Below are 21,271 nucleotides of genomic sequence, written 5' to 3'. Positions count from 1 at the left end.
AGCAGATTTCTCCTAAATAGACGCAACACTGGGAATTTAATGAGGGTAGTCCATCAGTCCCTATGGTTTGGGAGGCCTTTAAGGCTAATATGCATGGGGAATACATTTCTGCTATTAAAATGGTTTGATTTGAATTATCTTCACAATTCAAACAACTGGAAGATAATTAGACCAGGGCAGCAGCAGCTTTTGCAGATTCCCTGACTCTGGAATATTTTACCCAACTTGAGATTCTGCAAAAAGAGCATTGTCTTTACATCTCACTCCAGCCCTACCTCCTAACTGTTCCGGGATTTGATGCAAGTCCCAGGGAATCAAAGCTAAGTCCCAGAGAAGAGACCAGTGCCAGGGCTCCATTGACTTTACTGGCCGTGGGCACCAGCACGGCTTTTATTCAGCCAGCGCTGCTTACTTCGCAGCGCTATTGTACTATCGGCTGCACAGACCCCCTCCCATCTAGGAGAGCAGAGGGAAGGGGGGGGGGGGGAGGGGGCGAATCTAACTGGCCACTCTTCCCATCAGAGAAGAGGGAGGGGCGAGGAATCTACCTGGTTGCTCAGTGGGAATAGGTGTAGCGCTATATGTATACAGAGTTGCAACCAATGTCCACATCCAACAAGGAAAGACAATATTCAGGCAGAGAGTTTCCAATAGTTTACACTCACTTCAGAGAATAAAGGGACCGCTGCCAGCACCAAAACAAGCAAAGCCTCTTACCAGACCCACTTGACCCCCATCACAAGGATCAAAACACACAGGAAATCCCATGAACAGATGGCATTTGCATGAGATCCCCATTGGTGGGCAAGTGAGCTTTGTACTGGAATCTGTACGGTTCTTGGAGAGAGAAATTGAGTACACAGCGCGCCCCTAAACCTCTGCACTCTCCACACAGCACACCCCTGAACTCCTAGTATTAAGCAATGCCCCAGTTCTGGGTTCCTGTGATTCATATGCAATCCAGGTGCAGTGAGATTTCAGCCCTTTTTTTGGAGGGGAGGGAGTGAGATTTTTTTTGCTGAAAGTGTAAAGTGGGGGAGAGTATTGCTTGCGAGGGGAGGGGGGGGGTTTGCTCTCCTTACCCCTATACTGTGCGCTATACATCTGACTCCTCACTGAGTCTAGGGATAAGAACAGCACACTGCTGGCAAACCTTGTAGCTGATTATAAAACACAGACTGTTGTATCTGAAATCTGTTGCATGGACGGACAAGTGATTTCACGTGATGAAGTCACATGATCCGTGACGTAACTCGTAGGGCGTGTACTTTGGAAACCGGAAGTGACGTATTGGGACATAGGAGTACAGTCCCACAGCTCGGCGTCCGTTTCACAGCTCGCTGTATTTTTAACTGTAAGTTGCTACATTGTTGTTTTCCAAATAAATTTGAATTTACTACACTATGATGGCCTCCCTTTATTTCTAACACTGAGCTATAAGCATCGCTCACCTATAAAGATAAAGGAAAAAGGAGTAACCCTATCCCCACTAATTGGAGTATATACAGGAGAAACTAGCCCCTCTGCAAGATCCATAGGCTTTGATACGGAGTAACAGGAGTGGAGAAATATATACCAACACATGCATATACCCACAGGCACTTTTTAAATAAAGCTGGGGTGAGCAGTTAGCACAAATTAAGGTGTGAGCACTGAAGACCACCCCTGTTCACTGATGCAAAGGTGGAGGAATAAGATACAATAAATAAGGACTATATTTAAAAAAGAAAAACACTGGGAGATTATCACTTAAATATTTTTGGACACTTAAGCACCCTTATCCATTTACTTGATTATAGCACCTTAAAATGTATTTATTTTGTGAAATCTATCACTATTGTTTTGCACTCTATAATATTATGCTTATTTTGCGGTTTGCAAAAATCACAGAAATTTGGAACACACAGCACTTTAATTTGCACATTCACTATTTGCACGTTATTGTACTTTGCACCTTATAGAATACAGTGCCTTGCGAAAGTATTCAACCCCCTTGAACTTTGCGACCTTTTGCCACATTTCAGGCTTCAAACAAAGATATAAAACTGTAATTTTTTGTGAAGAAACAACAAGTGGGACACAATCATGAAGTGGAACGAAATTTATTGGATATTTCAAACTTTTTTAACAAATAAAAAACTGAAAAATTGGGCGTGCAAAATTATTCAACCCCCTTAAGTTAATACTTTGCAGCGCCACCTTTTGCTGCGATTACAGCTGTAAGTCGCTTGGGGTATGTCTCTATCAGTTTTGCACATCGAGAGACTGAAATTTTTGCCCATTCCTCCTTGCAAAACAGCTCGAGCTCAGTGAGGTTGAATGGAGAGCGTTTGTGAATAGCAGTTTTCAGTTCTTTCCACAGATTCTCAATTGGATTCAGGTCTGGACTTTGACTTGGCCATTCTAACACCTGGATATGTTTATTTGTGAACCATTCCATTGTAGATTTTGCTTTATGTTTTGGATCATTGTCTTGTTGGAAGACAAATCTCTGTCCCAGTCTCAGGTCTTTTGCAGACTCCATCAGGTTTTCTTCCAGAATGGTCCTGTATTTGGCTCCATCCATCTTCCCATAAATTTAAACCATCTTCCCTGTCCCTGCTGAAGAAAAGCAGGCCCGAACCATGATGCTGCCACCACCATGTTTGACGGTGGGGATGGTGTGTTCAGGGTGATGAGCTGTGTTGCTTTTACGCCAAACATAACGTTTTGCATTGTTGCCAAAAAGTTTGATTTTGGTTTCATCTGACCAGAGCACCTTCTTCCGCATGTTTGGTGTGTCTCCCAGGTGGCTTGTGGCAAACTTTAAACAACACTTTTTATGGATATCTTTAAGAAATGTCTTTCTTCTTGCCACTCTTCCATAAAGGCCAGATTTGTGCAGTATACGACTGATTGTTGTCCTATGGACAGAGTCTCCCACCTCAGCTGTAGATCTCTGCAGTTCATCCAGAGTGATCATGGGCCTCTTGGCTGCATCTCGGATCAGTCTTCTCCTTGTATGAGCTGAAAGTTTAGAGGGATGGCCAGGACTTCGTAGATTTGCAGTGGTCTGATACTCCTTCCATTTCAATATTATCGCTTGCACAGTGCTCCTTGGGATGTTTAAAGCTTGGGAAATCTTTTTGTATCCAAATCTGGCTTTAAACTTTTCCACAACAGTATCTCGAACCTGCTTGGTGTGTTCCTTGTTCTTTAGGATACTCTCTGCGCTTTAAAACGGACCTCTGAGACTATCACAGTGCAGGTGCATTTATACGGAGACTTGATTACACACAGGTGGATTCTATTTATCATTAGTCATTTAGGTCAACATTGGATCATTCAGAGATCCTCACTGAACTTCTGTAGATTTGCTGCACTGAAAGTAAGGGGCTGAATAATTTTGCACGCCCAATTTTTCAGTTTTTAATTTGTTAAAAGTTTGACATATCCAATAAATTTCGTTCCACTTCATGATTGTGTCCCACTTTTTGATTCTTCACAAAAAATTACAGTTTTATATCTTTATGTTTGAAGCCTGAAATGTGGCAAAAGGTCAAAAAAGTTCAAGGGGGCTGAATACTTTCGCAAGGCACTGTATATGCACTCTATTAGGAAAAATGATTTAAAGGAAGAATATGGTATATTTTAGTTATTCACAAAAGCACCTTTCACAATACTATACTGGAGCACAAAATATATTCAAAAGTGAATGATTTATATGTATTCTGTATCAGAGTGTCATTTATACCTGTCTCTGTACTGAAATTGATGGTTCAGATTATTTAATATTAACCACAACCGGGAGCGCAGTACCCCCTCATCTATCTCTGTGAAAATTGACTGCTTAGGTACCAGTATCTGTACTTGCAGCACCAGGGGTAGATCCCTTTCCTAGATTCTTTATATACTTACAGTATATCATCTTCACCCTGCTAGTGTGAGAATAACACCCATATATATCTATTTTTTTGAGTATTGCACATGATGTATACATTTTTTGGACTTGGAAATTTCATTGCATGGTGTGCAACACTCATTGATGTTAGTTTCTTTTGCACATGCACTTTTTATTCATCATACAATATATATTTTTTTATATGCATGGTATATGTGTAGAACTACGAGATAATATATTCTATCATTCTAAATATTTTTCACTATTTTATTATTGAATTTCACTATTATACTATTGATATAGCACTGCTCTATACTCTTGATTTTTTTTTTTATACATGTATCTACTCCAATCACTGCCTTAATGCAACTCTCCTTTTAAAAGTATGATAATAAAGTAGCTTTAAAAGCAATCAGGGAACTGCATCAAGTAAATTGATAAAATTAGCTATACATGAGGCTGCATCACAATTTGCAAGTGTATGCAACAGATTTTCATGCATCTGTGGCTTCAATTCACTAAAACTAGAATACGGCACTAAAAATAGTGGTAAAAATAATGTGGCATTTTCCAAAAACTTTAGCAATTCTTTGACAAAACGCTATGAAAATGCCACATGAACCATTTCTATATGATGCAGTATTTACTTAAATAAATATGCCATGTTCTTTGCGTTTTAGCTGGCTGTTAAGGAGTCAGCACCTGCCAGCGTCCATAACAACCAGTGAGTCATTGCTGCTGTCAGCCAGGGATAACCATCTGACAGCAGAATGTAAACAATGGAGCCAAAATCCATAACAAACCCTTACTTAATCATGAGTGGCCAGGGTAGAAGGGGGGTGGGGTCGGAGGACAAGTAGTGTGCTGCCTTCCCCTCTTGAGCTATACCAGGCTACATGCCCTAAACAATGGGTCAATACTTAGCACAAAGCACCTTGTAGCCATGTTGAGGACAAGGGCCTCTTTCTCAACACTGGCCTGGTGATAGTAAAAGGGACTGCGCACGGGATCCCCCATCCCCATGCAAATGATAGTATAGTGTATAGTACCAAAAAGAGAAATACCCCCAATGGTTTGGGACTTTGTATGCCACTGAACACTGAAAAGATTAGACAAATAAGTATATAAAAAATGAAATTGTATTACATCAAGAAAAACAACATTGATTGCATACGCATAATTTTATATCCCGCAGACAACTGGATATACATAAAGTTAAAACTTGCATGCAAGGACAGACCAGTATCCGTACAGAAGACTCCTAGGCACCATTGGTGAAGAGAACCGGACAGGACCCTACGCGTTTCGGGTATACAAACCCTTCTTCAGGGGTCAACCAAAGTTCAATGCACTAACTGTACTACAGGGAGTCTCCCTATAGGGGTAACTGGACTGTCAATTTAAAACGGGGTTAACCGAAAGAGGGGTGTCAGGACTTCCTTAAACATAATTCACTGGCCAGGAGAATAGTATGAAGAGTGGCTGGCAAATGGCAAGACCGTGGGCGCCACAGTGATCCACACTGGGGTCCTAAACGGTCCTTATGAGTATGTGGGCCGGTATGGCATGCCTGTTATGAATAAGTATTACTCGTGGCTAGAGGTAGGCGAAGTATAATAGGAGTATCAGTCCAAGACGTAGAAATTTCCTGCGTCTGGTGTGTTAAGGAGAAGGCAGCCTCTGTATAGTGTATAGTATTGTATAGCACCCCTAGACATTCACCAAAAAAAGAGGTAAAAAAATGTAAAATAAAAAAAAGTTTTTGACAAAGCCTTAAAAAAAAAAAAATTCTTGGGAGTACATTATGGAACACAGAGCAGGTTATAAATCAATCATGATTACCTGGGTTAATGTACCACCTATAGGTGAATGGACACTGGCAGAAACAGACAAGTCACGCCCCCCCCCCACATAACCCCTCCCATACAGGACATACTTCAGTTTTGTAACAAGTAATGAACCCCCAAAAGAGGTGAGGAACCTCTGTCCCGTGATGTACTCCAAGAAATGGATTTTACAGGTAGATTCAAAAATTCTATTCTCTTTTCTCGTAGATCATGACTACTTTGGATGTCCCAAAGCAATGCATATGGAGGGGAGGGGGCCACAGTAGCCATAGTCAGGCCCAAAGAAACCACTCCGCAGCCCACAAAAACTGCAGGCAGAAGCAGTATCCTCAGCGGCCTTTGTGTCCACCTTGTAAAGACCTCATAAAGGTGTGTACCAAGGCCCAGGTTGCAGCCTTGTAAACCGGAGTCACTGATGCCTAATGACAGATAGCCCAACACTTCTGGTAGAGTGAGCTTTCACTTGAAAAGGTGAATCCTTATCCTTCAAGCCATTTTTATTTTCCCTGGAGATGGGCTTTAAACCTTTTTGCTGCCAACAACGTATATATATATACATATATATACATATATATACACATATATATACACACACACACACACGCATACATTATATATTATATATATATAGAATATACGTTGGTGACAGCAAAAGATTTAAAGCCCACCTCTATATATATATATATATATACATACACACACACATATATACACACACACACATATATACATATATATACACGTTCACACATACATATAAATGTCAGCAGTAGCAGGGTGTTTAACACACTCCAAACTGCTTCCACGGAAACCCTGAATGTGTCAACTTTGCCCACAGCGCAACCAACATCCCCCTCTCTCCATGTTCCCCAGGTTCCGCTTTCCACCTGCAGGCCCAGAAATAATATGTACTTAGTGGAGTGCAAGGGAGACATCAGGGGTGTAAAAGATCCCTGATGGCTCATTAAAGAGAACCTTTCAATATAAATATGCTGTCACACAGGGGTGCATTGGTCCAATAAGTGTTAGCAATAAGGTGAAGTCAAAGAGAAAAAAAAATAAAGTACTTTGTTGCGCAACACATGTAACATCACTGCACACGCTGGAGTCAAGAGCAATAATACTTCGCCTATTATTCATAGTGAACTCTAAACTGATGACCTGTAAGAACTTTTAAAACGTTGCCTTATAAATAACTTATAAACTTGTATAAAAGTTTGACAGTTCACGAGCACACAATTTTAAGACTTGACATGTTGGGTATGTATTTACTTGGTACAAACTATTTTTTTTTTTTTTTTTTAAATGTTGCATTTTTGTACAACGTTAACACTTTTTTTTTTTTTTTTTTTACAGAAAATGTGCACTTGACAAACCATTGCTCAAATACTGTGTGACATAAAATATTGTAGTAAATTATAACAGCAGTAAACTCCTTTAGGTAATGGTGTAATAAATTAATAGTCCCAATAAATATGAATATAATGTCCATTCAGTGCAAAAATAAAGTGCTTCTGTGCGTCACTTGTTAGAGATAAAGTGCCAGATGCTCCCCCCTGTGGTTCCCTACTTACCACAAGTTGCTAAAAAAGCTGGCAGTGAGTATATAAATCCTAGTGTAATCACAGCTCCTTGGAAACACAGCATTAGATATCCAGTCAGTTAGAGAGATCCTTTTAAGTAGCCATCCTTAGATCCAGCGTGCCCTCATAGAAATAGAATGCCATCCATAGTGCCCTCATAGAAATAGAATGCCATCCATAGTGAAGTATGTACGGATAATATATTTATTTAAATGAAGAAACCTACTTACAATGTAACAATAATAGATAGACCAAGCACGGCACGGTGGTTCGCTGCTCTCGCAGCGTGCGCTACACCGGCCGGAAGTGACGTAGTTCATGACCAGGTACGCTCATATATTTAAATAAATATATTATCTGTACATACTTCACTATGGATGGCATTCTATTTCTATGAGGGCACTCTGGATCTAAGGATGGCTACTTAAGAGGATCTCTCCAACTGACTGGATATCTAATGCTGTGTTCCCAAGGAGCTGTGATTACACTAAAGGATTTATATACTCACTGCCAGCTTTTTTAGCGACTTGTGGTAAGTAGGGAACCACAGTGGGAGCACCTGGCACTTTATCTCTAACAAGTGGAGCACAGAAGCATTTTCTTTATTTTTGCACTGAATAGACATCATATTTATTGATTTATTGGACTATTAATTTATTACACCATTACCTAAAGGAGTTTACTGCTGTTATAATTTATTGCAGTCTTATTATATTTGCACATTGGCTTATTACCACCAATTTATTCTTCATGGTGCAGGAGATGCAGAGGCTGCGGGCATGGTGCAGGAGACGCAGAGGCTGCGGGCACGGTGCAGAGGCTGCGCAGGGGTCTCACCCATCTTCGAGGTGCCTTACATCTAAAAATGGCACCACACGTCATTGCGCATGCGCCGTCTGCCCGACAATAGCCAAGTGAGTACGGGCTTTCCCGAGCGGCAGCGGTGCATGTGCAGTGTACATGTCGGGCCAGCCGCCGCTGACGGTCGGTCAGCCTCAGGGCAGGGGGACTTGCCGGCATACCGGTCAGTCAGCAGTCAGTCATCGGAACACCCACAGAGGCTGCAGGCACCCGCAGATAAGCAGGAGGGACCGGAGAACAGGTAAGTGGGACCCTCAATCGAGTATAAGCTGAGGGGGGCTTTTTCAGCATAAAAAATGTGCTGAAAAAGTTGGCTTATACACTAGTATATACATTACTGCTTGGGAGGGGTTAAAGCGGAATTCCACTCATTTTTGTGTTCATTAAAAGACAGCAGCTACAAAAAGTGTAGCTGCTGCCTTGACACACACTCATCTGTCCCATGATCCAGCGATGTGGCCGCCTGAAGCCTCGTTCCTCTCAGCGCTGCCAACATCAATAGTGTGGACAGCCGACTTGAGAGAGAGCTTGTGGCTTCACACTGTGCCTCCTGAATAGCCAGGCAATCTTCTGGGACCTCTGACATGTCCCATTCGATTGCAGGGAGGGAGGGGGAGAGAAGAACTTCCGTTCAAGCCGCCTAAACAGAAGTAGGAGCAGGTACCTGGCAACTAGGTATCTGCTCTCCCCCCCCCCCCCCCCCCCCAAAAAAAAAAAATTACATGCCAAAAACATACTATGTCAGGAGTACTTAAAGCGGAAGTTCTACTTTTGGGTGGAACTTACTTTAACCAATCTTCAAATTTTAAGTTACTTTTTACCATATGAGCAAAAAAAAAAAAACAAAAAAAAAAACAAGAAAAAAAACAAAGCTAAAACTGTTCTGGCAGCAAAGCATGTGTGTTATTATACACACACACAATGAAATAAACAAAATATATTGGAGTGACTCACTTGAAAAAATTAAGCTAATTTTACTGATCATAGTGTCACAAGCCCTATGTTCTTACTTAATGGTGTTGATAGGGATGTCACTTTGCTCTACTGCCACAATAAGCCCTCCAGAGTCCAAAATTGCATAATGGTGAGGGCCATCCAGTACACGGTTCCACATGTAACCACCATCATCAGAGAGGTACACACTGGGGCTAGCAACCGACACTGCATCCCCCACACTGCCTGCAACAAAATAATTGTGGATACAATGCATATTGATAAAACAAAAAAAAGCAAAGACATATAGTAGTTGAAACATGCCTGCATACTTACCATGTGCAATAATAATCCCCACAGCATTGGGCTCAGACATTGGTGGAAGAGGGACTGTAAGTTTCTGTGATATACTATACTGGCCATGAATATGCAGACTACACTGTATATACACAGTAAAGAGAGAGAGTCAATTACATAAACACTGTACAACAAAGTATTTTAACACATATAAAGGGCAAATTAAATACTACAATAGGAGTGTCTACATAAATTAACCAAAAGATGCAACACGATATCACACAATAACAGTGCCAGACTCACTATGAGATCTTTCTTCAAATGTAGCTGTGGCCAGGCTATGGATATTAAAACATTTACAGATTTGTAACCAGCGATAAATTCGCTTTAACGCATGTAATCACAGGCTTTTGTAGCTACAGGCAGATCAGCTCACCCTGCACCCATTCTCAACTAAGAAGCCTACTAATCTAAAAATTTTAACCAAGAACAGGTTCTCTAGAAAGGGGGAGCAAGGGGAGGGGAGCTGAGCTGCTTAATGGAAAGCATTACAACGGCGATCCTTCTGTAAACTTTAAGAACACATTTTGTGGCACAGTGCCAGCATTTAGAGGTGTCAGTGAGTGCTTGTTTTAACCACTTGCCGACTGCCTAACGCCGATCTACGTCGGCAGTCAGCCCCTCACAGGCAAAGCGACGTAGGTCTACGTCGCTAGCCTGTGAGGGTCTAGGGAGCGAGCGCGCGCCCCCGGAGGCACCCCCCCACGCGTGTGACCAGCGGACCCGATGTCCTCCTGTCACTCGGCGATCGGCGGGGGAGAGGGAGAAAGTCAGGCAGCTTGTGTAAACAAGCTGCCTGTCAGTCTCCCCGGTGTATGAAGGATGATCATACGGTTCTACTATGTAGAACCGTCGATCACTCTTCATACATCTGAAGCCACAGCCAATCACAGTAGAAAGCACGCCCCTAGGGACACACACAGCCCCTCCCTCTCAAATAAAGTTAACCCCTTCACTACCAGTGTATTTATACAGTAACAGTGCATATGTATAGCACTGATTACTGTAGAAATGTCACTGGTAACCCCAAAAGTGTCAAAAATGTCAGTCAAGGGTCCGATCTGTCCGCCGCAATGTCGCAGTACCGCAAAAAAAAAAAAAAAAAAAAAAAAAAAATCGCAGATCGCCGCCATTACGCGTTAAAAAAAAAAAAAACAACAAAAATGACAAAAATCTTTCCCTTTGTTAGTAAACGCGATAACTTTTGCGCAAACCAATCAAAATACGCTTTTTTGCGATTTTTTTTACCAAACATAGGTAGCATAAAACAAATTGGCCGAAAATGTTAAAAAATTTTGATTTTTACATTTTTTGGGGGGGGGAATTTAATATAAAAAAATGTGAAAAATATTGCTATTTTTGCAAAATTGACGCTCTTTTTTTGTTTATAGCGCGTGATCAAAAAAAAAAAAAAATCGCACGGTGATCAAATACCACCAAAAGAAAGCGCTGTTTATGGGAAAAAAAGGACGCCAAATTTGTTTAGGTACGGCGTCGCACGACCGCGCAATTGTCCGTTAAAGTCACGCAGTGCCGAATCGCAAAATAACCCCTGGTCAGGAAGGGGGTAAAATCTTCCGGGGCTTAAGTGGTTAAGCTCATTTATGGTCTTAAGAATATGTAAATACTTCCAACATCCACAGCTTGGCCACAGTAAGTAGAGTACAAAGAGCTTTTATCAGTGACAAGGACATTAGCTTACCTTCTCACTGTCTTTTGCTGTTGAGTCACATTTGGCATTTACCGGTTTGTTGATGCGGTTCCACTCACCTCCTTGATCAAAGCTAATGACAGAATGGACAGAATTATCTGGAAGAAATAAAGGTGTACCCAGAATAAACAAAGAAATTCCAATCCGTAAAATCTGGTATTTACAATGAGCGTAAGCAGTGTCTGCCAACCTTCCCCAAGAACACTAGTAATGAATACTCCACGGAGAGATGTCACATTGGTGAAATCAGTTTCTCCTCCTGTTTTGGTATAAAGATGTCTCTCTAAGGATTTGGAATAAACAATGCCTCGATCGTCAGATGTGTATATGGTTCCACAGCCTGTGTCTGTAAATAAACATCACAAATAATTAACTAATGTTTTTCACTTCCTTTATTTTACAATTCCTTGGTAACATTGGGCTATTAAACATGACCTCCAAGCTGACTGTAATGCAGAGATATAGAATACACAGTATTTAAAGCTTCTCTCAAAGCAGAAATAAAATACAAAATTAAACCAGCTCAGTATTTAATAAAATTGTCACCAGCTTAAACTTCCAAATCCGTAATACAGCACCATTCCAAAATGACAGTTAAGCACAAAAAAAAAACACACACACACACACACACACACACACACACACACACACACACTTCTGGAGAGATTTTTACCAGGATTGTATTGCCTCTCCGATTCCTCTACCTCTCTTGTCTTTCTGAACAGCTCCCATTATAACCTTGCGCCATTCCAGACAACTTTCAGCAGCAATAAACTTGTGAAACTGCTGTACTTTATTTCAATTGCTCCATAACAGCTAAGCTAAGGAACAATTGAAAACAAAGATGCAGCTGCTGTCTGCGCCACCTCCAGCCAAGAGGTTGCGGATTGTGACAGGTTTCAGTTTTAGAGTCCCTGTCTGTGCCTTGTTCCAGCTACTTAGAGCCACTTATAGTGCTGTATTTCAGCTCTTTGAAGCCACTGTACTGGGCTCCATTTAACGAGCTGCTGACTATGCCAGGCTTCTATTAAGAAGCTGCTTCCTCGGCGTATTCTGATGTTGATGGGCTCCATCTAAAGACCTTATCCTGTGCCTGCTGCCCACTCCAGCTAAGGAGAAATTAAAACAAAAGAAAGTGCTGCTGAGGTGCCATTATTTACACTTAATCTTTAGCTATACTGGCTCTGAAAGCTAACAAGGCTCTGAAAGCTGACAAGGGCAATAATTGCTGAATGAGTTTATATAGAGCGTCACTCGAGTGACAGCTTTGGGTCTGCTGGAGCCACTGGCACTGAAACCAAGATGGCAGTGCCCCACAATCGTCTAAAAATGGGATTTATGACTTACTGTAAAATCCATTGCTCTGATGTTTATTGACAGACAAAACTAATTATTGTTAACCATTGGGACGTCCCAAAGCAGTGTCAAACATGAGGAGTGGGAAACAGCAGAAAAAATTCCCAAGGCTAACCATAGCCAACCAGGTAACATGGAGCTCAACCAAACAATTGAAGCACGCCTGAAAAAAAACAAAAACAAAAAAAAAACAAAAAAAAAAAAAAAACACAATACACCCTCAAAAAGGACCAGGTCCTCCTTAAGCCAGCAAAACCTTGTAGCCAAAAGAAGCATCCACAGATGCCAACACAACCACTTTACAAAAGCTTTGTTAAAGCGTGCACAGATGACCAGGTGGCCGCCTTGCAAAACTGTGCCACTGATGCTTGATGATGGAAAGCCCAGGAGATACAAAGTTCCCTTGTGGAGCGCTACTAAACAGGGAAAGGAGGAACCTGAGCACAAAGAGTCTGACTTCCTAAAAAAGACTCCATAGCTGCCAGGTACACCCTATTGCCCAGACCACATCCAAGACATGCAAGCCAATTTTCTTCAGTTGTTTAGGCCTGGGGCACAGGAAGGGCAACACAAGGTCTTCATTCAAAAGACAGTCAGAGACGACCTTAGGAAGGAATGACTGACAGAGGCTAAGCACCATCTTATCCTTGTGAATCACCATAAGGTGAGCAACAGGAGAATGCCGTCAACACATTAAGATTCCAGGGTGGCAATGGAGCCCACACTGAAGGAACCAAATGTCAGACATCCTGAAGAAAAGGTACGCACCACGGAGTGTGGCCAAAGGTCATTGGGAAAAGACCGCCAAAACCCGATACCTGGCCCTTGTTGGAACGCAAGGCCAAATTCTGTTCAACCCTCTCATTGAAGAAAGGTTAAGATGCGATCCACCGTGAAGGAGCGAGGATGAACCCCAAGAGAGACTCACACCACACAGTGCAAGTCTTCCACGGTGGTAGATCTTCCAAGAGGCAGATTTCCTAGATTTTAACATGGTAGGAATCACTGGTTCAAACAAACCGCCATCCTTCCAGCACCTGGCGTTCAACAGCAAAGCCGTTAAAGCCAGCGACTATAAAGCAGGATGGAAGATTGGTCCTTGGGACAGTAGATCCTCCCTGAGAGGAAGCCCCCCAAGGAGCGTCAGTGACCATCTGTACCAGATCGGTGTAGCAAGACCGGAGAAGCCAGTCTGGAGCCACGAGAATTACCGGAATTCCTTCTGCCTGGATCCTGCACAGGAGTCGTGGCAGAAGTTTGAGAGGGCTGTAACTAATCAGTCAGCCCACCATAGAATGCCGGCTACTTACGGAGCCACCAGGACACTTCTTGTGCCTCCTTGGTGATTGACAGACCACGGCCGTGGCATTGTCCGAATGAATTCGTACTGTACACCCTTGAAGACGAATTGTCCAATGAGCCAGACAAAGTCTGATCGCTTGGAGTGCCAGTAGATTTAGCAGCAGTCTGGACTTTGCCAGGGTCCAGACCCCCCAAGCATGTCTGTGTCGAGGAGGCCTCCTCACCTGGACAGGCTGGCATCTGTGGTGACAGCCGTCCAGTACAGGGGGGAGAAGGGATTTTCCCTGTCTAAGTGGCTGAGAACTAAGCCATTTCTAGAAACCGTGGATCCTGTCCCATTTTTACAGAAGCTCTTTAGCAGAGATCTATAGTGTGGAACAGTGTAAACAGACCGCCTCGAGGGTGGACACCATCAGGCCCAGCACGCGCATGCAAGCCCGGAGGGATGGCCATCTGCTGAAAAACAGCAGCTGAATTGCCTCCTGCAATGCCTGGAGTTTTTACTTAGGAAGAAACACTCTGGCCGAGGCCAAGTCCAGAATCAGACCCAGATAGTCCAGTTTTTGTAGACCGTACCAACCAAAGCAGACTCCTGAATGTTCAGGATCCAACCAAACTCCCGCAGAGTAATCTCCAGTAGTACATTAGAGCAGTGGGAGACTCCGCTCACAGAAGAAGATCGTCCAGGTACCCCAGTACCGCGATCCCCTGCTCACTCAAACAATGTAAGCACCAGAGCCAACACTCCTGTGAAGACCCAAGGTGCGGAGGGGAGAAGACCAAAAGGTCAGCACAACAAACTGATAATGCTCCTCATCCACGGAAAAACGGAGGACATGCAGGCGACCATCACATTTTAGAATGTGCAGGTAGGCGTCCTTGATGTTGATAGAAGCAGGAATAAAATTCCCCTGATGTAGGGACACCAATACCATGTGAATGGACTCCATGCTGAATTTCTGTACTCACACAAAGCAGCTTAGCGCCTTATGCTCCAGAGTTGGACGTACCTTGCCTTCCTTCCTGTGGACTGTAAAGCGGTTTGAGAAAAAAAAAAAAAAATTTACCGAAGTGGGAACTGGAACAATCACCCCTTGAAGAACCAAGTCTTGCACTGCCCCAAAGAGACCCTGTAAATGATCTGGCGACAAGTGCAGGTTGGACGGGAAAAAATACCTTTCAGGGAGGACAAGACTGAAATTGATTTTGTAGCCTGACCAGATAACTTCATGGACCCAACTTGTATCAGGGAGGTCCATGGATCCGGAAACCAGCGAAGACGTCCCCCCACCCAGATACGGGTGAGGGCGCCCCTTCATGAAGAGGCAGCCTTGTCCATTGGTCTGGTAGAGCCCGCTTGTACCTTGCCAGATCAGGACGAGGTCATCCAAGGAAGCTTCGAACCAATTGGTCTGCCAGCTCCGAAAAAGACAGGGGAAAGCCATTCTCCCTCCAGGGCCTGGCGTAAAAGCTTAGCCCACTCAGTCAAAGTTTGCGAAACCTGGGTAATAGTATTTACCTGCCTAATTGCATAACCAGCCACAGCTCACATATGGCGGGCCAGAACATCTGCCCTCCTTTTAGCTGGACCTGTAAAGGTTGGGACTCTGCAACCAGGATGAAGGTAACTCAATTTTACCTGGAAACCAGTGGGTCTACTACAGATGAGACCGTCCCTTTTACGCAGTAAATCCTCATAAGGATACAGGAAACAAAAAAAAAAAAAAAACCTAGCAACCACTACGTTTTGGACAACCCCACAGTTTTGTGACAATTTTGTCAAGGTACTGTAAGTAGAAAGAGAAAACACCCTCGCTGCTTTGGAGGGCCTGTGGGTGCCAAAAGGAACCGGTGTCAGCCGCAACCCCGATTTTTAAAGTTTCACGCACTGACACAAACAACTATTTAGGCACGGCTAGAGGTGCAGAGGAATCATCCGCACTGAGCACTCGGGGTGCGTGGACACAGACCCAGTATGGTTGCTATATACTGAGCTCACCCAGAAAACATAATCAGGGGAGGCTGCCGACCCAAAGTGACTGAAATTTTAGAGGGGCTGGGGGGGAAACCTGGGGGTCCACCTCAAAACCCTCCAGGGGTAGTGGGAGGACAGCTACTTACCACACAAGGAACAGGGCAGGCACCGCTCCGGAAAGGGCACCACTCCATCGTAATGTGGGTGCTATTGTGACTTAGGCTGAAGCCAGTTCGTATGCGTTCTCATGAGACGTTTAACTCGCAAGCCAACCCTCGTCCAGTAGGACTATGTCACGGCCAACCTAGAGCAGAGCTGCAACTGGACTGGGGGGACCCTAAGGATCTAGATTAGATTATCCAGTTTTTTGCCCAGTCTGGCACTTGATTAAAATGAAAAAAAGTTGCCAGGACCAGAGATCCCAGGAAGGAACTAGGTCCTTACTCCTAAAGAGAGAGAAAAAAAAACAAAAAAAAAAACGTACCTATAGCAGGAAGTGGGAGTATACCCCTTGAGACTGCCCCATAGGCGTAGTCAAGTTTTTTTCCTGCCTAGTGTCCTATTGCCAATGGGCAATGAAAGAAAAATCACAAGGGCCGATATCTGGCCTTTGATGATACCCAAGGCCAAAACGCTGATCTAAACCTCTTTGGAGAACTTCCAAGGCAGGAGACACAGAGAAGGAGAACTTCCAAGGCAGGAGACACAGAGAAGGAGAACTTCCAAGGCACGAGACACAGAGAAGGAGAACTTCCAAGGCACGAGACACAGAGAAGGAGAACTTCCAAGGCACGAGACACAGAGAAGGAGAACTTCCAAGGCACGAGACACAGAGAAGGAGAACTTCCAAGGCACGAGACACAGAGAAGGAGAACTTCCAAGGCACGAGACACAGAGAAGGAGAACTTCCAAGGCACGAGACACAGAGAAGGAGAACTTCCAAGGCACGAGACACAGAGAAGGAGAACTTCCAAGGCACGAGACACAGAGAAGGAGAACTTCCAAGGCACGAGACACAGAGAAGGAGAACTTCCAAGGCACGAGACACAGAGAAGGAACAGAGAAGGAACAGGGGGAACCCCCAAACCCCCCCCCCCCCCAAGACTCACACCAAGTAATGTATGCCCTTGAATAGATTTTCTAGCTTTTAATAGAGTAGGAAGCACAAATTTAAACACCCCTCTATCCTTTTAATAGCCAGGCAGTCAAAGCCAGTGACTGTAAAGCAGTATGGAAGATCGGTCAATGAGTTGACAGATCTTCTCTGAGAGGGAGTCTCCAAGGGACATCGGCGACCAGCCATTCTAGGTCTGCGTATCAGAACCTGCGAGACCAGTCCAGTGACACTAGGATGACTGGAATCTCTTCTGCCTTGATCTTTCGCAGAAGTCTCGGCAGAAGGAAATGTGTACATTAGACGAAATTGGTTGCAAACGAGCCGCAAGAGCGTCCGTGGCGTCGGCCAGAGGATCCTGAGACCTTGCTACGAACCTCTGCACCTTCCTGTTGAGACGAGAGGCCAACAGGTCCACATCGGGAGTCCCCCATCTGAGGCACAGTTGATAAAACATCTCCTGATGGAGAGACCATTCTCCCTGATCTAACTTCTGCCAACTGAGTTAATCCGCCTGCCAATTTTCCACCCATGGAATATGTACAGCATAGATGGCTGGAATCAAGTGTTCTGCCCATATTAGAAAGCCAGGCTACTTCCTGGGCCGCTAAGGCACTTTTGGTGCCCCCTTGATGATAGACATATGCCAGAGCCGTGGCATTGTCCGATTTAATACTCACTGGGTATCCCTGCAGAAGATCTGTCCAATGAATTAGGCAAAGCATGATCGCCCGAATTTCCAGGATACTGATGGGCAGACTGGACTCCTCCCGAGTCCAAACCCCCTGAGCCGGATCCGTACCCAAGACACCTTACCATCTGGAGAGGCTGGCATCCGTTGTAACCACCGCCCAGTACGGGGGGGGGGGGTAGATTTTCCCTGTCGAAGCGCCAGAAAAGAGAGCAACCAGATCAAGGATCCCCTCGCACTCTGGCTCATAAGGATCAGATTATTTTGAGCCTGTGGATTCTTGTTCCATTTGACAAGAATCTCCTTCTGTAGAGACCTGGTATGGAACTGAGCAAACTTTAAGTGCCTCGAAGGTGGAGACCATCAAGCCCAACATTTGCGTACAAATCCTGAGGGTTGATCGTCGGTTGGACAACAGGAGCCGCGTCGCATCCTGCAACTTCTTGAGTTTCACCTCCGGAAGAAACACCCGTGCCAAGGTCGTGACCAGGGACAGGCCCAGATAATGCAGTTTTGTAGACGGAACCAGAACAGAACAGATTTTTGAAAATTCAGTTTCCATCTGAACTCTTGCAAAGTTCGCACTGAAACATCCAAATTGTCTTTCAGGGCATTTGGAGCACCACAATCCCCTTCTGCCTCAGTAAAACACAGAAGCAAACACTTTTGTAAACACCTGAGGAGCCGAGCAAGACCAAAAGGGTAATGCCACGGATTGATAGGAAACGCTGATAACAGACATATACTGGGATATGAAGGTAAGCATCCTTGATATAGCTAGAGGTCAGGAAATTCCCTTGATGAAGGGATGCGACCACCGTGCAAATGGATTCCATTCAAAATTTCTGAACCGGCACAAAGTGGTTCAAAGCCTTGAGATCCAGAAAAAGACGGACCTTGCCTTCCTTCCTGGGAATAGTAAACAGGTTTGAATAAAATCCCTGAAAGCATTCCGATACCGGTACAATGACCCCGTGTGAGAGCAGATCCTGTACCCAAGATGACCTTGTAGACGATCTGGGGACGAACGCAGATTAGACGATTAGACACAAAGAACCTTGCTGGAGGCAAGGACCGAAACTCGATCTTATACCCGGACCAAATTAACTCGTGGACATATTTGTCTTGTCTTGAATCCAGGAGGTCCACGGATCCGGAAAGAAGCAAAGATGTCCCCCACCCCAGGAACAGGTGAGGGCGGCCCTTCAGGCAGAAGAGAGCTTGTATGCAGTCACGGAAAGGGCCCGATCTGGACTTACCCGGCCAGGGCCTCTTGGAACCCGCTGCCTGGTAACGGGTGGATTTTGATCCCTGGTCCTTAGATCCCGAAGGACGAAAGGATCGCTTACGGGCCGAGAAGAAAGGACCATGCTAGCGATGAATCTCTTTACCCCTGGCAGACTGTGGAAGCAGTACTCTTACCTCCTGTAAGACTAATGATCTCCTCCATGTTAACACTGAACAAGCTGTCTCCTACAAATGGGAGGTCAATACATTCTTGGAAGCCTGGCCCGCAGACCAGTATTTCAGCCATATCATGCGGTGCAGTCACCCCCGTCACGGACACCCTGCAGGCTAAGGGGGGCCACATACAGAGAGGCATCACAAATATACTGCAACCCCTGGACCAACTGGTCCGCCAGCTCAGGAGGAGGTTGTCCACCTTCCAAATCCTGGCGCAGGAGCTTAGCCCATTCCCTTAAGGTCTGTGAAACCAAGGCTATGGCAAACCCTAGCTGCAGAATGGAACCAGCTATAATGAAAAAAGGTATTGTACCAGATATTCTGCTCTTTTGTCAAAAGGAGTCCTTAAAGGACGGAGAGTCTTCCAAAGGAAAGGAGGGTGGGTTTATTCAACCTGGAAACCTGAGAGTCCACCACAGGTGGTACTGTCAGATTCTTTAGGAGGGACTCTTCAAAACGGATACCTTCTAGCAAAGTGCTTAGGGACCCAGACAGTGTTTGGGGAAACCCCACTGACTTGCGACAAGATATACGAAATAGGCGGGAATACCTTTTCCTGCCTTGGAGGTTCTGCGGTCGCAGCTGACACAGTAGTAGCTGCGTCCTCCAATTTTCAAGTTTCCCACACTGATACAATCAATGCATCCACCAGCGCCTTTTCATGCACGACTGTAGAGGAAGGGAAATCATCCTCACTATCATAACACTGAGGGTGGGTGGACGCAGACCCAGTAGGGTGACTCATGTCCACAGTGGCCAAATCCACCTCAGAATCGGAGGAGGCAGAGGATGCAGGTGAAGGCGGAGGACGCTTTTTACACATCCTGTTTTGAAGGGCCAAATCTACTTTAGACCGCAGTCATAGACAAGGCGGACTGTGACCCTGCAGGTCCCGCAGCCTCAGAGAGGGGATCAGTTGGCGACATGCTCCGGGGAATCCTGGACCAGCAGCAAAATGTGTAAAATTGCTGTGAAAAAAATACTAACCCACCGTTGCACCAGCAGCACTACAGTCCCAGTGCACCAAAATCGTTATAGCAGCAAGATAGAGCAAAAACACCCCCACAGGGACTCCCCACGCCTTCATAGATGCTGATGCAGAGTGTCAGGCTGCACACCGTGCAGTAATCAGAGAGGAAGTGGGAAATCAGAACTGCCACTAGAGGCTCACTACTGAATAACCGTAATCGGAAACTACAAGAAAAGGGCCGCTGGACTACACAAACATAGCCACCAATAGATATAGCAGCCATCCACAACAAAATGGTGGCTACACTTGGCACCCACATGGCTCCCAGGACCCTTCAAAGATCACCAGGTACAGTTGTACAGCCAGCGAGGCCCCTCGCTAGGGACCCCCACCAGGACCATCTCCCCCAAAAAAGCCGCATCTGTGCCGCGCGCCCCCCCCCCCCACCATAAAAATCAGGCATTGGGGGGGGCTAGGTATAGGTGAATGGGGGGTGGTTCGCAGAGGGACTCTGAAATTGAAGGGGAGCGTAAAGTGGGAGGGAAGGGCACTCTCGGGGGTCCGACCAACCCAGGGAGGGGCCCACGTCCACCCCGAGGGACCACTACTTACCACACCACGGGACCAATCGGGCACCACTCCAAACAGACCACCCATTATCTTGGCATGGGGGTGCTGCGGGCCAGTGGTACGCTGCGACTCAGGTCATGACTGGGATCGTGACCAGGGCTATGCATCCTCTGAAGAAGTTTAACTCGCCGGCCAGCCCCCGTCAAGTGGGGCTATGTCACGTCCAACCCAGCGCAGAGTTAAGGTCGGGTCGCGCTCGCTGGCCAGACTGGGAAGACCGTAAGGATCTAGGATATCCAGTCCGTCGCCCAGTCTGGCAGTTGAATGTAGTTCTCACAAGAACAGAAAATAATAAAAAGACAAAAATAAATAAAAATAAAAAAAAAAAATAGGAAAAAAATGCCAGGGCCAGAGATCCCAGCAAGGAACTAGGTCCTTACTCCTGACTAGGCAGAAAAACACTGAAGTCCTGTAGCAGGAAGTGGTATCCACTGCATCCACCAGTCAGGACGCGCAGCGCAACTCGCGCATGCACAGTGGGCACCCGGCTATGATGCCGCAAGCTGTCACAGCTGGGTGCCCATAGTGAAGATGCCGGCGCCACTTGAGGACGGAGGACGAAGAGAGCTGGGGTGAGCTCACCGCTGAAGCATGGGA

The 21,271-nt window shown here is 45.1% G+C and overlaps 1 protein-coding gene across 1 annotated transcript in view; it reads right to left on the bottom strand.

Moving 5' to 3' along the window:
• Positions 1–21,271, bottom strand: part of SORT1 (sortilin 1) — a 252,133-nt gene that overhangs the window by 99,454 nt on the left and 131,408 nt on the right. Inside the window, exons 10-13 of the mRNA XM_082244645.1 lie at positions 11,363–11,518; positions 11,164–11,270; positions 9,441–9,543; positions 9,182–9,350 (exon numbers count right to left, since the gene is read on the bottom strand). Coding sequence (XP_082100771.1) covers positions 9,182–9,350; positions 9,441–9,543; positions 11,164–11,270; positions 11,363–11,518 — 535 coding nt within the window. The remainder of the gene's footprint in view (positions 1–9,181; positions 9,351–9,440; positions 9,544–11,163; positions 11,271–11,362; positions 11,519–21,271) is intronic.

Source organism: Pelophylax lessonae (assembly GCF_965119305.1).
Source record: "Pelophylax lessonae genome assembly, chromosome: 2".
NCBI lineage: Eukaryota > Metazoa > Chordata > Amphibia > Anura > Ranidae > Pelophylax > Pelophylax lessonae.
The sequence above is the reverse complement of the archived record's forward strand: the minus strand, read 5'-3'. Positions and strand labels throughout refer to the sequence as shown.